General features: G+C 36.3%; 2 protein-coding genes across 5 annotated transcripts in view; one reads left to right on the top strand and one right to left on the bottom strand.

The window, feature by feature from the left end:
* Nucleotides 1–30: 30 nt before the first annotated feature.
* The window catches only part of Picot (putative inorganic phosphate cotransporter protein picot), a 40,640-nt gene continuing 18,041 nt past the window's right edge, over nt 31–22,629 (bottom strand). Inside the window, exons 1-8 of one of the 2 annotated variants that reach the window (XM_046630034.2) lie at nt 14,096–14,758; nt 7,342–7,520; nt 6,834–7,076; nt 5,710–5,797; nt 5,213–5,439; nt 4,961–5,110; nt 4,467–4,841; nt 31–4,104 (exon numbers count right to left, since the gene is read on the bottom strand). In XM_046630034.2, the coding sequence (XP_046485990.1) occupies nt 3,919–4,104; nt 4,467–4,841; nt 4,961–5,110; nt 5,213–5,439; nt 5,710–5,797; nt 6,834–7,076; nt 7,342–7,520; nt 14,096–14,207 (1,560 nt within the window). In that variant the 5' untranslated portion in view covers nt 14,208–14,758 and the 3' untranslated portion in view covers nt 31–3,918. Of the gene's footprint in view, nt 4,105–4,466; nt 4,842–4,960; nt 5,111–5,212; nt 5,440–5,709; nt 5,798–6,833; nt 7,077–7,341; nt 7,521–14,095; nt 14,759–22,629 lie in introns of those variants that run through there. The other variant, XM_046630035.2, reaches the window with a different exon arrangement.
* Nucleotides 20,469–22,629, top strand: part of LOC124220715 (ionotropic receptor 75a-like) — a 40,061-nt gene continuing 37,900 nt past the window's right edge. Inside the window, exon 1 of one of the 3 annotated variants that reach the window (XM_069135922.1) lies at nt 20,469–20,736. In XM_069135922.1, the coding sequence (XP_068992023.1) occupies nt 20,632–20,736 (105 nt within the window). In that variant the 5' untranslated portion in view covers nt 20,469–20,631. Of the gene's footprint in view, nt 20,737–21,529; nt 21,550–22,629 lie in introns of those variants that run through there. The other 2 variants (XM_046630027.2, XM_046630033.2) reach the window with 2 other exon arrangements.

Genomic DNA, 22,629 nt, shown 5'->3' on the forward strand with positions numbered 1-22,629 from the left:
ATATTGAGGATAAATAAATGTAGAACTGACTGTAACAAATGAAATTTTATTTAGTACTGTAATTTTGTCATCACGTTCGTTTTCCTAGCAAATGTCAACGGATTAAAAATCATATGTATCATGTTTACAATTGTAATGATTTTTAATCCAACATATTTATTCAAAGCTTCACTTTGATTGATTTAAAAAAAATTTACATTGCCTTCAGCTATTTATTAAGGTATGCAATACGTACATATAAATTATTATCAAAAGAAGTGCACTTGTTTAAAGTCCCGTAGCAAGATTCTGAACGATACACTGAGCAGTTATAACTATACTCAAGATTCTCATGTGAGAAGGTCCGGATTCCAGTAACAGATTATGCAAGAAAATCGAATTCAGTGGATTCGAATATTTCCGCATACATCAAAAATCAAACAAAATCATCAAAATGCGAAAAACAGAAAAAGTATTGGAAATGCGTAGTGACTTTTTGTTCGGTTCGTAAAGATATACATACACGGTTATTTATTTATTGCTAAACACCGAGTACGACTGACGCAACAGTTTCACCTGGTGCCCACATAAGTGGCACTCTCTTCCACCTGGCTCTCGCGTCCAGTAATGAATAAATAACACTGTATTTGAGTATAAAATCTGAGTTGAAAAAAAAAATTCATTGTATGTATCCATCGTCAAATTATAATTAATATTTACGGCCATATTGTATTTTGGCGAAGACTAGTAAACTAACCGGACTCTATTTATTATTTAACAGCTAAGAATCAATCTGCTCCAAGTGCATTACCAGCTGCATGGTTTTCAATTATGTTTGAAGGACGTAGTACCATTAAGGCCAAAGTAGTAAAGTTAATCATTAACATCATAATTTTAAATTAGATATTGTTACAATTCCTGAATATTTCCTGTATATTCGGTAAATTACATGTAAAAATGTGAGCGAAATTACATTTACATATCTACGTGAATGTACTGCTACATTGTAACGAAGTTTGTTTCTGTAAAGCCATATTTGACAGGTAGCATGATCTGCAATATATGCAATAATGTATGTGAAAATCTTGCTATGCAGATTGTGGGTAACTCAGATAAATAGTGATTGATCAAGGCACACACTGCTGTATCTAGGACATACATAAATTATGAAATATATTTAAATATTTATAAAATATCTTCTTTCATCACCCCAAGATTTTTATTTACAAACCCTTTAACTATCAAGTACGAAACAGTATAGTCACATACATCTTTCGATATAAGTCGATGCTGAAATCGTAGGTATAAAAATAATCACATTTTTTCTCGATTATCTGTCGCAGAGTTGGTGCGAGTCGAAAAACTTTCGTTACAAATAGAAAAAAAAAAATTCTATGCATCAATCAATCGTTTTTGTTTTTCTATAAAAATTCTCTTTAGTATAACAGAGGTAATTATCTTTCATAAGTATAAATAACTAGTTAAAAGTAGTGTTATCCTAATACCTAACTTATCACAAACCTACACATAAGCATCCACAATACTTATATGTATAAATATATCGATTTATGTATATAAACCAATTTTTGTCGCTTATTGTGCATGGAAAATTTAAATATTGGCGCCGTTGGACCAATTCTTTGCTTTTACGAAGCTGTGGTATTCGAAATATGTTTATTTCTTTGCAAGCTTCGTTTGTGGTCTAAATATGCGACATCTTGATAAAAATTCATCAAGTTCAAAATCAATTTTGAATTCAAGCGTCGAATGAAAAATAATAAATATGTTTGAATCAAAACTAATAATATAGTTACAGAACGATACAAGTTAATGGTGGCTTTGAAGTGAGTAAATAAATTAGATAATTTTCAATAGTTCGTCAACATAAATCGACCGAACCATCCTTGTGAAATGATTCTCTTAGATATTATAGTGATTGGCAATAAGAATAAAATAATAAAGAGTGGCGAACATGCGGCGTTCTACCCTAATACTGGTGCCTAGACGTCGGATGAAATTGGTTTATCCAAAATTTCAGATTTAATTCAAAAAATATTTAACTATAAAATTTATGTCAATTAATAAATTGTTAGGATACTTCTAAGCGTTCTTATACTTTACAACTGGTATCTGTAAACTTGTACGATTTTTTGGACATTTTATGTAACGGCCGAAAAATACATTAACTAATACTTGTTGAGATTGAATTATTACAGAATTTAGATGTACATATACAATACAAAAATCATAATAATTTACCTTGTATAAATCTGAAAAAATATTTCTACTTGTACCTCGTATAATATCCAACAGATAGAAATGAATATGATTTTTTCACAATTTCTCAACTAGTATAGTCAGTAATTCCGAATAAAATATTTATCTTAGATTGAAGCAAACCAGAGTACACATTTTTTCGTCATATAACTAAAACGAGGTTTGCATGATAATTCAAAAGACGTTTTAACCATTTTGTTTCACCCTGTTTATCAAGCCAATTGTTCATCAGACTGAAGTGTAAGCTTTGTGCCAAGATTTAAAAATAGTGGTAGGCTTTAACTTTCGATATGAATAGAAAAATATATTTCTGCCAAATGGCTTTCACATCTCAGCGACGGTTTTTCTAGAACAAGATTCATTTAAAAGAATAATTTCATCAAATAAATTAGTATGAAGAACCAGTCACAATAATTTTCGTGAATATGACATTCTGTTGTAAGAGTATTATCATACGTAAATGAATCGTGTTTTAGAATTGACATTCTTGTGATAAACCTAATTTGTAACTTTATGCTCTTGACAATCTCAAACATTAATCTGACAATATTATTATGGTTATATACGTACTGTACGTTTTGAATGAAGTGCTCAATGCAATAATTAAGAATTAGTAAACACGGTCGAATGAAGAACGAATACTAAAACCAAGTATAATACCATCGGTATATTAAGAGTTTTGAGTGACGTCCTGAATATGAGCACTCTAAAAGTTGTCGCCCGACACTACAAATCAAGTTGGTAAATTCTGTAATAAGACTTCTTTCACATACTATTATAATTCGTGTTCTATGGAGTAAAAAGAAAAAAAAAAACTTCAAGTCGAATAAAAAATTTATTCATAGAATAAGATAAGATATCGGAAATATTTGTGTGATGAAAAATATATAACAATAACCGTTACAATTTCCATGATATGAAATCAACTGTCATTTTAATCAGTATTACTGTAGAAGCAAATTATTATTATTCGTACGAACAGCAAAATATACAACTGAATAGAGATAATAAATATTATGGCACTGAGTACTTCAAATAGTAATCCTAATAATCTTTTAGAAATATAATTTACAAATCGTATAATAACGCGGTGAAGTGTGTATGAACAATTTATAAACCATTATACGATAAAATACGTATGTAAGCTACATGATGTAGCTTCGTAAAGTATGCGTACATGTATATGTCCACCTAGGAGACATGCTTTCTCTCACGCTCTCTCTGTCATTGTCACACTGTCTTCCTCTCTCTCTCTCTATCTCTTTCACTCTCTCTCACTCTATCTCTCTATTTAAATTTTTTTCCATTCATCATATGTATTATACGTTTATCATTCTCATCACTTTTAACACACAAGTCGATAATCATTAATACATACGTTGCCTACCGGACAAACTGCGCCAAATCGATGTATAATCGGCACAAACACTTCTGGCTTTATAAATACAGGGAAGACTAAGCTCCACTCATGGTTACGTCACATGTTCTAGAACAACATATATCCATCTGTAAATTGAACTTAGATGCACAATCGTCGCTTGTATTCCTTCGAATTTTCCGTAACAGTCTGGAGGGAATGAATTGTTGAAGCCAGGGTAATTTAAAAACTCATTTAAGGAGAGCATGGCTCTTATGACCGACGTTAAATTCAATAGCAATGGGTCAGTGCCGAGTTTCGTTTAAAGCTTGTGCTCCTTCGATATCTTTCTTGACTCTCTTTGGCTTATCTTTCTCGGGATTATCCCACGGTTGTCTCACTCCTGACGCGAATAGAAGGTAGAACGTTCCGCAAGCAATGTACACAACTGCAGATATCACAAACACAATCCTCCATTGCGCTTGCGTTGGCTGAAAAAAAAAGTTTAACAAAGAGATTTTTAATTCAGTCTAATTATTGACTCACCAATGTTCATAAGACAGTTATAAAACTTTTCATTGTTATAATACGATATTAATGGGTAGACTCCTATCACAAGATACAATTTGAATGGTGGAATAGAAAACAAAATTGAAACAACTCGTTTTCTGTATTTGAAAATCGATTAAGAAATTCTTATTTTGTCATCTGTAGATTTTGGATAAATATGCGAAATTTTACTGTCAAACGTTAAAAGTTAGCGATTAGGTAGTATCCACAGCAAGTTTGCTATACTTTTTCCCATTTAAATGTAACATAGATACAATTGTATGATGAAAGAAATGTAATTTACCTTCGATTCAATTATGTATCCTGCAGTCATGGGGGCTAGGAGCCCAGCAAGATTGGCAAGACAATTGGTGAATGACATGAGGATTCCTGCAAATCTTGGCGATATGTCGAGATGGTTGACCTTAAAGCCAGAGTATATACCACCATTGAGTCCTACACCGATGGTTAAAATTGCAACAGTAAGCGTAGGATTGCATCCAGTGTAGGAGGCGGCTACTAAAGCAATCGCAGGCCCAAATTGACCAATCGTGTTCAAAATTTTACGCGTCACTTGGTGAGAGCAGATATTGTTAGAAATCATCCAGTCGGCAACGTGCGAGATCAGCATGGAGAAGATCCACATTGCCAAGTATGGGAGTGCGGATACTGTACCATTCTAAAACAAGAATTCATCATGGTTTGTAATTGATAGATAAAAATCAATATATTTCAGAGACTTGGCAATGGATCCATTCTTGAAAAATTTCAAGAAAACCCAAAAACAATATTACGTACCGACTTGATGTCGAAATGAAGAATTTGCTTCATGAAAGTCGGTAATTCAGTCATCAGTGTTTCGTAACCGTAATTTTGACCCATGTGAGCTATCAAAATAGCCCAGAATGGCAGCGACGTCAAGATAGATTTCCATGGAACAGGCGGTGACTGTAAAATAAGAACGATATTGTATGACAATTTAATTGCAATGTTTATCATGCATTGATTGAATTGTGAACAAATATATAAGTAATTTTCAATGACACTAACAGATACACCAGCACTTCCCCACACTGAACTGAGGATGTACTTCTTTTCATCCTCTGCAATACTCGGATGACACTCAGGATCTTCATAGACGGTGAAAATGAAAGCGATACTCCAGATGGTACCAACTAGTCCAAAAACGTAGAATATCGACGGCCATCCTCCGCTAAATCCGTATTCAGAAAGTAGACCACTCAGGGGCATAGAGACAACAGTTCCAAACTGAGCGCCTAATTAATTGAAGAAGAATAAAGATTATTTCATATAACGAAGTAATTAGAGATGGGATGATAATGAGCGATAGTTAAATCATTCTAATATTAATAAAATAAATAAAACATTATCTAAGAAGCGAAAATGAGGTATGAAAGTGATGTAAACAAGTTTGGTACTGTCCGGATCACAGGGAAGAGAAAAAAATACACCGTTGTGGGGACACACAGCCTGTCTCTGAGAAGAACCTCTGGTACATTAGTGCAAAATGATCCGAACGAGCTTACCGGCATAGACGAACGCTCCCATCCTGCTCCTTTCGTTAGGTGGAATCCACTTGGCCAGCAATGCGTGCGTACAAGGCACGATAGGACCCTGTAATAGGGATAATCCATTCCTAGGGGGAGGAAATATACCCGAAGTGTCAAAATGCGTTCACACTCAACAAGTATTTATCCTTTAGTCTATCGCTAATGGTATTAATCAATTAATTAATTTTGATTACTTCATTAATCTCCGTAATCGGGAACCCAACTGACAAAGTAGTGAGCAGCTCTAAGCTTACCCAATGACTGAATGAATGAATGAATGAATGAACGAATGAACGGATGAATAGGACATCTGAGAGGTTTGAATAGGTGTTTCATTTGATTGATTTTATCACTTGGAAGCCTTTTACCAATTCTAATTGGTGTAGTGTGATAGTACACACAGCCAGTGGCTTTATCAACTTTATTAATCATATCTAACAAGGCTTACTACTCCGTAATGCAACAATAATTAGAATGAGAATAAAAGTTGGCAGGTGGACGAAAATTCAAAAGATTTCAAGTAATTCAACAAATTCATAATAAAAATAAAACTAATAATAATAATAATTGTTATTGCTAGCCGAGCAATTGTTATCTAAACAGTTTTGTACTTTATATGATATGAAATTGTTATTCTGAAACTGAAGACTAGCAAGTATCAGCAAACTTGCTAACGTGTGCGTTGTTGTCAATAATTATTTTAGATTCTTCAATGAAAAGAACAAGGCTCGCACTTGTAATTATTTATATTAAACCCCGATACTTTGATGTTCTGTATTTATGCGATCACCATTGCTGCTGTACGTCGTGATCCGGCTCTGCAGTTGGTTAATAACATACCGCACGTCAGATACATGGCAAAGAATTGACCAGAGAATTGCGAACATCCTTGCGAAACTGTTTTAGAGTAGGTATAATTAGAAAGGTGAGGGCACTGATATATGGTTAAATTATAAATTCGAAAATGATAACCTGAATCAGTACTAAAAAAATATCAATTAAAACTTTTCAAGACTTTAAAAATTGTTAAGAAAAAAATTTAACCCATGCATTCCTTCCACTTGCATCGAGACAATAAGAGTTTTTCCATGTGTACTTACCTCTCCAAGGCCTTGAATGAAGCGCACAAGAATCAGTAACCAATAACTTTGCTGCGCGGCAACTGGTACCAGCAAGCCAAAGACAGAGTTGATCAGCATACCGATACCGAGGAAGTACTTTGCTCCGTATCTTTTTGCAAGAATACCAAAGGGAATTTGTGTTAGTACGTATCCATAGAAGAATGAACTGAGGATATATCCTTGTAAGCTTGTACTCCATACAAATTCTCCGTCGGATGAAGTCTGCAACGAATAAGTAATGAAAAAATTAATTAAGCAGCCATTGTACCAATGTAACGATGTATACATATATTCGAATCATGAATTTGCGTTTTGTACGAACCGATAATAATTGTACAAGTACATTATTGCATGTTTATTAGCTGCACATAGAAAGTAGTGGATTGTGTATCGAGGTGTTCAAGATGTGATTTTGTTCGAAAGACTTGGTGCTTCTGTAGCTTAAAAGTTAAGAAGAATTACCGTTCAGTAAAACTGTACGACTTACGGAAGAAGAACTGTTGTACGTCCCATCACACTCGTCAGTTTCGGTATCATTGTCCTGTGGAAGCGCCGTGTGATTTACCATAGCAACGATGGCCACAGACATGTTTGTTCTCATGACATACGCATTAGCCATTCCCAAGAAAAGCATGAACGCCACTACGTGACGTGACCCCACCATAGCTGAAACAGAAAGGAAATTGCATAATTAAGTAAATCATTCTGTACTGCTGATCTGATGTACTCCGCGGGTAAGACTCGACAATAGAACTCAATGACTTTACAATCGTAGGTCCAACAAGACGTAAACTTTTCAAGAGTTCTAGGTGAGTGGTTGCGAAGATAAAATCTAAAAATCTATCGTATTACAACCCTCAACGAAACTTTCTCCCCAAAAAGAAAATCGGTGACAATAGCCGACTTGATTGTTAATAAGATTTTTAAACGCTCTTCAAATTTCTTGCCTAAATTTCTCGGGTTTTTCAAAAATCTATTCAACTGTTATAATCTGGACTGCAGCAATTTCGGTTGAGACCAAGAACGGAAACTTGGCCAAGAATAGTTTTAGTTATTACACCTCTGAAATAAATTGAACCACTTTTCATCTCTGTCGAGTGGTGCATGCACTTGTAAGCAAACTTGCAAGTAATATTAGATCCACTAATTTTGAAATATACAAGATGGAAAGTAATATATCGATGCTAATCATGATCTTTTCACTGTGCAGGCTTGTTGAATCAAGGAGTTGCTCTGCAATTATGCGATATAATAACGCCTGCATGCCAAACAGTAAATGGTATAAAAATAACTTTTCCACCTGTTCATTGTATCTGAATTGCACGAGGAATGATAAGAAGTTTATACATTAACGACGGAAAGTTGTGTCTATGTGTTATTTACGCTCTTCGATCTATTATTAATGCAAATAACGCGATATTGTATTATTGCAATACTCTGTTGCATTCCGCGATAAGTTGTACATTAAATTGTGATAAATAATGTTCTTACAAACATAGTTGATAAAGAATATGGAAACAATTTATCACATTTACGATAAGTGTTTCAATTTCTTTTCAACGTAAAATTAAAGGATATTCGTTTAGTTGAAAGAAAAAAAAAAGAAAAAAATAAACACTAAAACACAAAAAAACTAGAATACGAAGGCATCGATTGATATCAAAAAAATTATGAGTGTGAAAAAAAAGTTGTAATTTACACAACGCTGGCCTTGCGAGGTATTTGGCAACGGTTGCACAAACATGCACGTAAGAATTATTGTATTTTTGGAAAATTCACGCACACGTTTGCATGTAGAGCTGAATACCTTGTACCTTACACCAATACGCAATGTGTATAAATATATTTGCGTGCGTTAAAATCGTCCCGGAATTCATAATTTACGATTCGTCTACTCAGTTCACTCGGATCGAACGCATATTGATGTACGGTAAAGAAGATTGCAATGTCTTAATGCCAGTATGAGGATAAAAATATCATCCTTTCGCATCGTGAGGTGAAGTTCGATAATGTTATTAATAACAGTAACAAGGCGTTTGCACATTTGGCAACTTTAGGATCGTCTGAAATTCGGTAAACCTAATGAAGTAAAACGTATACTGTAATATTACAGAAACTAAAATTCTTTTCAAGTTGTTTCCCAGTTAAAAAATAATGTCGAGTATTTTTCATTTCAATAATGATCAGCGAACGAGTATTTTAATCAGCTTTGATAAATGGGAAAAATACTCATATTCAGTTAAATTATAATTTATTGTTTAATAAAGCATGTATTTTTGCCAATTTGTGAATTATGAAAACTAAAACGATTTTCTGTCCGATATATATAACGTACATATATATTCGATTTCCGAACGTTGATTAAGAAATAAATTTCGGGGGAAAAAAAATGAACCTCGTGCCTAAATTATTGAACAAATCTCTAAAAGGATTTCGAAACGTTTAAATTCTCACTATCGGTGACAATGTGCAATGAACTTAATTACCTCACAATTGTAAACTGTTCTTATGCATCCATAATTTATCTTTGCTATTTGACATTATTATTCAAATACGGTATAATAATACAGAGTGCTTCTGAAAGATAATAATACTCATTAGATACAAACAACCGATCATTCCAGTTAATTAAACATATTTTATTATATTTTGACAGACTTTTCAGGCGGCCCGTAACTTTGTAACGTCTGTGATGTGGCTGTTGCAACTACCACTAATCAATACGAGGAAAAAAGCTGACAATTAGCCAATTACACAGAATAAGAACAATGCGTTATTTATTTATTTTTTTTGCACGTTATAATTTTACGCGACTAATATAGCCGCAAATCTTCGTACCAACAATAATCATGCATCAGTCCCATTTTCCAATATCATTTTGATTCTTGTTTTCATTTTTATTATTTTTTTTTTTTTTTAACTCTGATACCCAAAGAAAATTGCATATACGAGTCACTTACACTACGTAACGCAATGATGAGCGTCGCAAGAAGTACAAAGTTGAAGTCAAATTAAATCAATTGAACAAAGTCCAGGCTTTAATAATAATTAATTATACGTATACCGAGGATGCGCGAACGAGAGTTCGATGGAATTTTTATATTTTTTCATTTTTTGTTTTTTGTTCCAAAATCGAAAAAATATATAGAATACAAATTTAAAAGGGCAGTGAAAGATGAAGGAAATATCTGTTCGAAATAGAGTTGTTACGCAAAAATGTATGCATATTATAAGTCTTCTTCGAATACTTTTGTACTAAATAATTGTCCTGTTTCGATTTCCTTTTTTCTAGTTTTTTTCTTCATTATTTACAAATTATTATTATTATTATTATTATTATTATTATTATTATTATTATTATTATTATTATTATTATTATTATTATTGTTTCTTTTACACACTCGGTAAATCAAGCTGTAAAAGTGTAATGATTCCAACTAACCACACGCCTTGACAACATAATACATATAACACCGTTATATCCACCATACCGTGGTATTCATAGGTATATGGTGTATGTATAATGTATATCTATGTATAAACGCTGGGTAAAAACCGAGATTATGTAACAAGTAATTACCGCGAGCCAACCGACCAAACATGACATTGGTACAAGTAACAGTGGCTGTCAATTGCTGCAGGCGAATCTTGTGACTAACCAGGAACAGAATGAACGTCTCGTGGTCGAATAAATTAGGGGGGAGGGACGGGGGATGAATGAGAATAATTAACGAAAGAAAAGGAAATTAAAAAAAACTTTTCAAACGTCAAATCTATTCCCAGACTTGAAGGCAGGACAAAATATAAAAATAGACGAGTTTTATACATTAACTAGGGTAATATATTCGGTTTTAAGAAGAAATAGTTCTCAACGTATAAAACGAATAAATAGCAGTAATAATAACAACGACAATATTAATAATAATATTAACAACTACTATCGTTATAGCCAGAATAATTGAACATTTAACGGAAGCGAAGGTCATTCGGTACATTTATTGGCCAGAGGCCATTGAATCGTCGATATTGGATCTTATATGCCGATGTACCGATATATACTAAATGATACAAATACATAGCCATGCGTAAAGTGTACAATATTCGTACATGGTCGCATAATAGATAGAAAATATTAACAATTTTGTCTTTAAATCGCGCCGCAGATGTAGCAATAAATATTGTACGTTTTTCAGTTTTTTATTTAAAAAAAACACTGCAGAGGTAGACTGTTGTAGCAGGAAATATACATTTCGTCTTAAGGTTACAAAACGAGGCGATAATTTGGACAGAATTGAGGTACGATCAGATTGCACAAATGGGACACATGCGAGAAGTATTATCATCTATCGTTAGTGAAACAATTAGGAGTAAAATTTGTCGGCAATAAGGTTATAACGTAGACACTACAGTATTACACTATATTGACGTCAATCGTACATAACTATATCTATATGTATATATATATATATATATATTTCATTTACGCAACTGTTGCAGAGTCGCCAATGCCGAAAGCAGCTGAGCCGTATCGAAGGTATTTGTACTGTTTTACAATTGATAACGATGATGTTTGCAATGTATTGCCGCCATCTCCGGTCATTAACAACAACCATAATTGAACGTCCAAAGGAGAAAAAAAGAAGAAGAAGCAAACATTGATAATAATGATGAGGCTGATGTTAGTAACGTTAACGTAAGGAAATAATATCGTGGAAAAATTCGTTATTGCGTAATTTTAGAATAACTTTCAAGGAGCTCGCTTTGGAAAATATCAGTATACTTTATTTATCATGGTTTATCAAATTTCAGACATTTCTAAAGGCGCGATGTAACGATTTTTTTTTTTAAACATGGATCATTACGGTAACGTTACTAACTTCATCCTCATTAATAATTTCGTAAATACGTAGTTGGTGACAACAGCGAGGGTAAGCATCGAGACATTATCGAACGTAGCAGATGATTTATTTTTGGATTTCCGCCCATCGAACCCTGAGCGTTTAATAGCAGAATCGTCTCCTTGCGCGCTTATTCGCGGATAACTTATACTCGTTATTAAAAACTGAGTCAAGGAAACCCCGGCAACGGTTGGCTTATTTTTGTTGCGGCTATTAATTAAGTTTTTTTTTTTAAGTTTTCGGTCGATCAGGCACCATCTTGCTTCACATGCATGTGTATAAAACGAAAGCAGGCATTATCAAAGAAGACGAAAAGAAACATTGCGACACCGTGAATATTGAAACTCTGAATAATAAATTTTCCAAACGAATATGAGATATGGGTATGGTCAGGCAGATGCGATGAATCAATACCGCATAATGTGTTTCATTGAAATTGAAAAATAAATCAAAGTTACCGAAGGTGCGTTCATGTGTAAAAATTCAAATCGGGTAAGTGAGCATATAAATCTGTGAATTTTCGCTCCGTTAATGCCACGAAATTCCTCAGAATTTTTACATACGTGCAATTCTGACGAAATTTTCGGAAATGTAAAAATAAATAAAAAAAAAAAAATTACAGAAATAGAACGAGACCTCGTTGAAATACACCTACAACATGCCGCTAATTTAGACGGTCTCGTCGACGACGATTTGAAGGCGTGTGTATCACCTGTAGACTCTCCTCAAGTTTTATTAATTTCATTTCGTTCTCCCGTTTCAGTGCAAATCTAGAAACGAGGATTTTTAAACGTATCCCTTCAAAAACAATTACCCGTTCAAGCAAAAAATTTCCGTCCAAACAGCAATTACTGCAATGAACCGGAAATAATTAACAAAGCAGGAAATTTCCGCACGACAGATTCGTCGAAAGGGGAGATGAATAATGAGGTAAACGTTGAAAAAACGCGTGGAAACGTGACGCTAAACTATAATACAGGATATGGTGTAGGCTTGAAGCCATTTCGGTAAAAAAAAAAAAAACATGAATCATGTAAATACACGCGAAGTCTGTAGCCTTGGCACGTGCGATAATGATTGGCTCTTTTCTCTCTCTTTCTCTGTCTTTCCATACACCTATATTGAATTTCATTTCCAAATGATACGTAGGTAATTACACCACTTTGCAACAACGAAGCGCAACGCAATACAAAGTTCGCCGTTTGTCATATCAGCACGAGACAGATCGACTCACTCACGTGCGCTGCCCTGTCTTTAAAAATTCAAGATTCAAATCGATCGACACGTGATTATGTCCAGAGTGATCCAAAGCTGAGGAATCAATGAGAACTGGAAAGAAGGGAGGGGGGCTTGGTACGGTTAGAAATTTGTAACATTTAAATCGTTTCAATTTTACAATTAGTCATTTGCTCCATCGATTTTTTAAAATTGTGCCATGTATAGGAATAATGAAAAAAGAAAAAATTCGTAGTGTTTAACGATGATTCACGTCAGACTTCGCTAAATGAGAAACAACCTACGCAACGGGACTCGGAGAGCGTCGGGTGTCTCCGTCAAAGATCGGGTTGACCGCCACCCGGATAGCACGTGGCGTGCCGGTGCGCTGTGGAAATAGCACCTTGAGTCCCGAGAAACGGAATGACGACCGACTGCAGTATATACGTAATATTGTTGCCAACCCGTTACAAAACCGATCATGTACTTTGCCGGTTGCCTTCGCGCGTACCTGGCTTTAATCGCTTTGTGACAACCGACAGTTTAGGTATAATTCCGGGAAAGGGCCTGGCTTTCAATAAGGGTGGCTGAGGGAGCCGCGGCCGACTCGGCGGCGTCGTTCAAACAGGTTATCAAATTCTAATTCCGCAAGAATTTTTCGCGCGACGAATGAGCCATTATGTGTACCATGGGCGCCGATGCCCGTCGCTCGAAGAGAGATCAAGTTCGCGATAGCTCGAACCACGTGTCTTGGTTAGTCGGCCGCCAAGTTCGTACGGATTATTGAGCGTGGATATATACATATATATAAAAGGTATCGGATTCCAGTAGATAAACTCGTTTCATTGGTTGTTCATTTAAGAATGGATTGGTATGCGATAAGATGCAGTTAAACCCTTGACCACGCACGCAGCCGGCTTTTGCGTATCTTCCTAATGCAACATGAATCGCCGCGACGGCGTATACGACACGTGAACATCGAGAGCAGAAAACAAAATCGTTTTTATAATGAAACGGGACACAGACATTGTTGCGTCGTGTGGCGACGGAGAAAAGCAAAAAAAAAGCAAAAAAAAAAAAGAAAAACAGAAACACGGGTTTAACGGGCGAATCCCGAGTGTTTCCTACCTGCTTGCTTTTGCGGAGGTCTGTTGTCCGGCTCATCAAGACCTGGCTGTTCCCAAACCAGCACGTGGCCATTTCGGTCTCTGTTCCCGCCGTTGGCTGTCGCACTACTCATGGCACCCCAAACAATACGTTTGTCGAAGGAAGTCACGCAGCAGGTGTACAGTCCCTGACTATAAACACACGGAGCTGTAACGGATACCAGTCACCGCCGGCTTCTGAGCTTGCACTGAATTTTTTTTTACTCGAACGGTCACGAAACGCGTAACAGACTAGACGGTGAAACGGCGCGAGCTTTTTTGAACTAGGTTGCGAGTCTCGCCGCGAGGTGGATAAACGAAAGAAAAATCGAACGACCAATCCTTCCGAACCTCTTCAATACTACGTGTTGTATCTTCTTGATAGCGAATTTCTGTCCGGAGTGCAAGGATACATCAGCGAAGATGTTGCTCTGCCCTGCGGTCGCGACGAATATCGTTAATGTATAACTCAGTTCGGATCGACTTGCAGTTCTCACAGCACCGGGCGACACCTGTCGGCAAGATTTGATGGCACGATAATCGATAGCGAGAACCCGGTCTAATAGCGTCGTGTGAACCTCGGTCCAACTCCCGTCTTATACTCTTTGACTAACTCGCACTATTGCCGCTTTAACTTTGATCGCCGTTTACCCCCAGACGAGACCGCGCTCTTTATAAATGTGCTCACGGCAAAAGTTTGTCGTCCGCGGGTCGACGGAGGGGCGGGGGGGGGATTCGCTAGAATCACGGAAAAGGGGGGAGCATTCGACAGATATACATTACGCCGAGCTGATTATAGAAAATTTTGGAGGTGGGGCACTGCCGCTCCCCTTTTTTATACGACAGCTGATTTCTGCGAAATTACCATCTCGCGACTAGGTCTCGCATCGATCGTCGGCATCTTGCATGTATGTGAAAAGCATACGTGCGCATGCACACAAGTGTGGCTATCACACGCATGACACGCCCCTCGAGTATGAAGCTAGACACGCTACCAGAGTACGTAGTTGGTAGACTAACTTGCATCATTTCGTGACGATGAAATTTTTTTTTCCTGGCTCTAATCGGACCTTTTCACTTACATGTGTGTAATACATATTTTTAGCGCGATGCATTCTCGCTTGTGTCATGAATCACACGAATTGATAGATGGCTATGCGGGTGGAAACTTTTTCACGCTTATTACCTCTCGTTCAAACTGATACAGACGATTAAACATTGACCATTTATTTTCTTCTTACAAGATTATGTACATACATACTTTATTGCGAAACGCGAATAATTGCACGATATTACGTACATACTAGCATATCAGAGAAATTGATACTGATAATGATAAAACGCCGGACGTGTACTCTGACAGAGGAGTAGTCGCGTCACGGCGGGGATTTGGGGATATGAGACGTCGTCGCACGGTTATAGATCAAATATTTACACGCCGTAAATCATTGAGAATACATTCGTCATTCTCTTAAGCGTTGCAAGCCTTTCCAGCGATTGTAAATTGCGTGCATTATTAAATAAGGGTACATAATATTAAATTGTTTGTCTCCTCAAACACAGTTTTTTGTTTTTTTTTCCATTTCCATTCTCCACAGCAACGAACTCATTACATGCTCACACACTATGGTGTGCAATAAAACTATATGACGTCGTTAAATGTTATGTGCATGTATCATAAGTGCTGTTTTATCTCTATAAAATTTAAAAAATGTATACATCGTATCAGCTTTCAGATAAAAACTATCTATCCGATCGTTCACGAAATGCGGGAGTACACATCATTTTTTCTCTTTTATTCGTTACGCTAATAAAATGAATAAAATTTCATGACTTTCCAATCAAATGAAAGGAAAACGCCGCCGTAGGATTTTAATTAATTTCCATCATTGCACGTTGAGGATCAAGCGTCGGGGAATTACGTTATACGCTACCCGTTAAATTATGGTTATAACATTCGCCCGACGCCCTGAGGGCATATCTTGATTTGAAAAGGTATAAACTCACACACTCGCAGATGTACTCAGAAAACGTTCACAACAACAATTAACCGCTAATTCAAACGTGTTCGAATATCTGTTGCGCGATATTTTTTTTTACAACTGGCGCAGTATAAGCACGTGGCGGGTTTAATTAATACCGGACAAACTCTGCTGTAGCGTCACGTGATTTTCGTGTGACTCGGCGAAAGGAGCACGTGTATTATACGATATATAGATATAATATAGATATACTGCACAATTCTCCGGACGTGGACGGTTCGGATTATACGAAGAGAATGGCAATATAGTAGCAACTCGATGGCACTCGCATGCACGAATTTTAAACATTGGCCGTTACATACGATCGAAATACCGCCACGGTGCACAAATTATATGGTCAACGTTCGAGAAAACGAGAATCGAAGATTTAGTCTGGCAAGATATGTATCGTGTAAGATGAAGAGATTACCGGTTTTCCGTAAAAGGTGTAATCGATAATCATTCGAAAACCGCGCAAATCTCTCGGTGATCCGGTATAACATGATTCGGCTTAATCGACTTAATCGAGCATCGGTCAAGGTTGGCGGCTCGGAAAGAAATCGCTCTGCTATATATTACAATATCTCTGCAAGTGGCAAACGAAATGACGGAAAAAAAGAAGCGGCAATCGAACTTATAAGTATATATGTACGAGTAACATGAGTTGATCTCTGTCGGTAGCATGATAATTTATTCGTTGTCAAGGTCAATGATTTTCGATCAGGCGACACAGGTGTAATAAATAACCGAGACCCGAGTGGATTGATCGCTCACTGATTATCCGTGCTTATATAATAGTTATAAGGATTTGCCTGCAGATCAGTGGTAAAAAGGCTGAAAGCCACGGACATGGTATCGTGACGATTATGTAAAACCGTTCATCGTCGTCATCGTCGTCATCAGCATGACGAACGTGCGAAAGAACCATCGAAGCGGGGAAAATAGGCGTATGCGCGCATGCGTACTTGGCACGTACGTATAGTTTCTTCCATTTTTTTTCCCCGCGAAAAGTTCGCGCTAAGTACAAGCCGCGTGTGTGAAATGGTGTACCTAATCGAAGAGTCACTGCCGCCGCTGAAGGCTGCTGTTGTAATAACGTGTAATTTTCTCAATTGGCCCCCATTGTTTCTTATAAGTATTCTTTTGGTATTTTTTATTATTATAATCAAACCGAGATCGACAATCGCAACGAGTATAATAGTATAGTTGAACATCCGTTTTTTTTGCAAATATCACTTACTGCAAATCAAACCGCGCGGAAAAGAATAATATTTCATTGAAGTAATTGAAGATTGTTAAAACGAAAATTTCAAAATCTGATGCCTCCCTCCACACGCGTATACACGCATACACGAAGATCGAGAAAAAAAAAAAACATATCCAAGGTGAACAATTTGTAAAATCTTCATAAACATCGCCCCAGGTACCCGTTTTACGCAATTCATCACGATTATCAAATTATCCCAATGACAACTAGCGCCGTTGCAGCAATTGCTCTAGTTGCAATAAGGGGCTATAAAAAGAAGACCCCCTTCAGTACTGATCGTATAACACATAGGTATATACTTTCAATAGAGTGGTAGGAATTCTGTGCTCCTTGGTGGATGCGAAGATGAATTAAAATGACCCATTGACAAGTTAATAAGACCCTCCTAGCTCCGACTCCTACATCTATACTGTTTGCGTGTCCAAGATTGTCCAGGCCGTGACCCGATCTTGTTAACCAATAAAAGGAGTACGAGGCGCGTAGCACGGTCGGTCATGCAGAGGCCTAAGTGCATCTCAATCGTGTCACGTAAAACGAGCGGGAGGTTTCGACCACCTAATTTCCATTCCACATTTTCGCAGATTTTCGTACTTTCAGCGTCATTGGGAAAACGGGACATTGAAACAGGGTAAATCATTCCGATGTAAAATTTTTATTCATCTCGCAATAATTCCAGTGTGTTCTTGTAACATTTTGCAAGTTAAAAAGAAATCTAAACCGACACATATACACGCACATATATGTGTATGTATATATATATACCTGGAGGAATATTTTGTTACATGGATTTGGAGTATTATGAATTTACATGTATTTTCACAGGCTTGGATAGACTTATAGACCGCTTACAAGGTGTACAAACTAGCAAGCTAAACTGGAAGTATATCATACGCAACTTGTTAAATCGACAAATTCGACATGCGCACGTGAAGAAGTTGGTTAAATCTCTTTATTTCTTTTTTTTTCACACGTGTATCAGTTATCCGCACATCCTTGTAGCTACACGTACATACCTATCCAGTCATAATCGCATTACGCAATTATCAATCCATAGCGGATTTTGCGTGTATATAACGAACGATATGCCAATAAGAACACCGTGCGAGCAAACTAAATCATCTTTTCTGGCTCGAGGTTCACGTGCATGGAATGTACACCGCAATTATCAATTCCGTTGATCGCTTGAGTTAGCGGACACTGACGATAAGCAAAACTAGTTCGCATCTATGTAATACATGTACGAACATCAGACTTCAGACATCGTGCGTGAACGTATGTGATATACGTTAAGTTCTTGCAACACGCCTTAAACAATGTTGCGCAATAGATTTTTCGAATATGGCGGGGTTAACGAACGTCGTTGCAAAAGTATCGAGTCGACATGTCCGCTGATGCAGGCAAACTTGGATACATTTTTCTTTCAAATAACTTTGCCCGTTGCGTGTCACGTCGTTTCGTTGTAAATGTAGGCCAGACTGAGACCTCGCTTCTAGTTGAGTTTATTTTGAAAAATTTACAAGGTCTTCGCAAAGTCGGCTTTACCTCATTCTCATTTCCCTCGATAACTCATATTTTTCATTATATTTATGACATTCTTCGTTTATACGATATCAACGACAAGCTAACATTTGACATAAACGTAAAAGGTTTCTTTCTGCACAGGAATATTTTTTAATACATATGTAATAAAGAGAAAGTGCTTAAATTATAATATTGTATGCTCGATTTTGCCACGTGGGCAAAGTTTTTAAAACTATTTATACAACTCGAATTCGAAGTGAAAGATTCGAAGGGGGAAGAAAAAAATTTAAATACGTACATAAATTACCTGCAGAGATGGGAGCACTCGTGTACATACCTATAACTGCACATAACATCATGCCACTCAAATAGCAGACTACATATACATGTTTCTTTTTACTACACGATGCCAAAAAGGAGTATTTCACAACTTTCGAGAAGTTGTCATTTTTTTTTTTTTTTTTTTTTAATATCATGAAACAGAAGTAAAAACTCCAAATCTGACTGCAGGTACGAGATTAGCCGTTAAAGTTAAACAGTCGGGATCAACTAATCTCAATATCCTGTTTTTGACTGATATTAGAAGACAAAGAGAGAGAGAGAGAGAGAGAGAGAGAAAGAGCTTACAGAAGACTCGATAAGATACCATCGAATGAAATCCATTGCGCAATAAATATACTACTTAACACCTTCAGACTGTCGTGCACGCGGGTATTGGTGTTGAAGTTGTGTGAATTATAATTGTCGCATATTCCATTTCATTGCGTCATTCATCTTGCAGTGAATTCTATTCATGGCATATAACAAGCACGATACCGAAGCACCGTGAACCATGCATACGTGGAAATGTTGCCTCATTGTTGTTAACGATCCGTCGAATACATCGTATTATAATAAGAGTGGTAATTATCGAATGATTCGATAAAAATTTTCCAACAGTCATCTGCACGATAATTGTAAGTAAGAAATTTGATGAAGAAGGATTACAAAGACACGGTCGTCGAAACAAGTAGATCTTCTCTGTTCTCGACCTTTAGTTTTTGAAATTAATCAAATCAATTAATGGTTTTATTTATTACATATTAAAATGTTATAATTTTTATAATATATCACTGCGTAGCCAAATAGTCGCGGCGATATCCGAACGCGTGACTCATCGGGGATGTAAATCAAAAACTCGTGAAATCGGTGAGCTGGTAATTAAAGCGCGAAACTCGCTATCTACATACGTATACTTATATCCCGTTAGCAATTTTGCTGACAATAGATCATTGCCGCGATTGTTTTGTCACATGAAAAAAATCACATACTCTTGCGCTTCTTGAAAATTTGGTAATTTTCCAAAGAATTGTCGGCCCCTTGTATATACGTATAGTAATAGTATTACTCAACCTTTACAATAGCATACACATCGCAGACGAATTATGCAACTACGATATTGTCTTCCGTTATACCGTAAATACGTATAAGCAAAATATCTATGCAGTACTCCTTCCCTACCGACTGATACTGACCGCGTTGGACAGTTATTCGAATTTCTTTTGAAGACGATCGTGAAATCGATTTTCCTTCTTCTTATCGCTTCTACGCTATGCGTAAGGATTAAAATTGCGTAATTTCAAAGTATGCATCGTATATTTACCTACAGTTTAGTCAAGGAAAAAACAGCTCTTTTCATACAGATTCATCGATACGGTTTTACAAGTAAACATGGTTGCTCATGTGCAGCTGTTAATACGCATATCCAGCTTTTTAATTACAACAAAGTTACCATCCATCAAACAGAAAACAGCCGCAAGTGTACTCTACGAAATGGTAAGTATTCATTTAAATACCAATTCATTCCAAAGAAACGATAAAATCGGGGGGGAGGTGTGTAAATAATTGTCAGCATTTAATGAAAGTAATTTCTCCTTTTTTTTCTGCCGTTTTCCTACCCGATCGTACCTACTCGACACAAAAATCCGTGATCTCTGGTTTCCGAATGACGTACGTCACGTCGAGTATGTAGCATTGTCTTTAAAATTGTCCGTCTGGTTATGACTCGACATATATCTGAGAAAATTCTAATGCGTAACATTTGTTGTTATACCTGTTCAACGGCTCTCTGTAACCGACTGAAATAAATGTACTGGCCAGATATGCATACGTCGCAGAGAGAAGCGGTAGCTATTTTCAGATCATACAGTGTCTGCCAAAAATTTCCACTAACCACTGCGGGTGTAACCGAGCGATCATCATCATCATCATAACGATCATCATTATCAGTCGACGAGCGTCACCGAGAAAACACGTGTATGAAAATGCGCTTACAGTTACAACGCACGTGACACGATACATATGAATCGTGGAAATGTTCTTTAACAGTCGTTAATATTTTTATTCCTTTTCTTTTTCTTTTTTCGTTTCACGCGTCATTCACGCCTCTCAGTTTTGTTCGCACCTACGCGAAACTAGGACGATTTGCAAAAGTTTCGGACTCGAGTGAATGGTGAAAAAAAAAAAAATAAGGAAAATGAATTAAAAATATTTTTTCACGCAACTAAGGCTCGCGTACCTAACAGTTGCTAAATTTAAATTTACCAGAGTCAGTATTCGATCAGCTGACGGGCGGTTATGAATAGCTAGGTATCAGACACATTTATTTAGATATAATTTGCGACGATCTTTGTATCGATCAATGGTCGTCATTTATGCTAGAATTTTTTGCAAATTTTTATTCATTCAATTCAGATCATGTGAAACTCCGAAGGCATGTTAAAACAGTCGTCAATGTATAAGCTCTTAATTTATTATTGATTGAAAAATACAGTCACAAGAATAGAAAATTTTTGCCGTGTTTCTTATAAACTGGAGTTTGTGCCGTGATATTAAGTATATTCAATTTTGGTATTACCGTTGACCGTAAGTTGTTAATTTTCAATTCTATTGTCTGCTATTAATTACAGGACACGAAGTAACGACGTTTACGATATAAATCAATGAGTTATAGCGTATGAAAGTAACAAAGAAACATCTGCATCAATTTTCAAAAGTTTTATACTAAAGAAAAAAAAAATTATACCAAATTAATTTCCGTCAATTTCTTGAAACGTATTTCGTACATACATGCCACGTATGTATTATAAAATTCTCCATACATCTACGTGAGAAAATTGATTCAATATGAGATATATTTAGAGCTGCAGATTATTTTGGCAAATTTTCATAAGCAGGTATGTTATTATATCTGCCGACGTGCACGGTGATATCTCTTAAGCTTTCAAAAGCGTGAACGCCTCATACTCGGCTTATAAATCATTTTATCGAAGCCTGGAGCTTACTTGTCAAATCGTTTGCGTCAAATAGATTTTATCTAAATAAGTAAGGACGGGTTGAAAGAACGAGAGGGTTTCTCGAATACGTTATAGATATGTGTCGGGAGATTCGGTTTTGGCTATCAAAGAGATAACAATCTGCAACTATCTGCACACGACAGATTATAGCCTTTGTCTGACAATACGGAATTCGGTATTACTAATATACTGATATACCGATATACTATATTATTGATATTGACACATTGCCATGAAATTATCGTCTCATCTACGTTTTGAATTCATGGATAACCTGTGTCACGACCGTAAACAATAAATACAACCATCTTATAGATAAGTGACACAGCCACGTGCTAGTACAGGTATCATGACATTTTTCAACAATTACGTA

The sequence above is a fragment of the Neodiprion pinetum genome, chromosome 5, assembly GCF_021155775.2.
Source record: "Neodiprion pinetum isolate iyNeoPine1 chromosome 5, iyNeoPine1.2, whole genome shotgun sequence".
Classification (NCBI taxonomy): domain Eukaryota; kingdom Metazoa; phylum Arthropoda; class Insecta; order Hymenoptera; family Diprionidae; genus Neodiprion; species Neodiprion pinetum.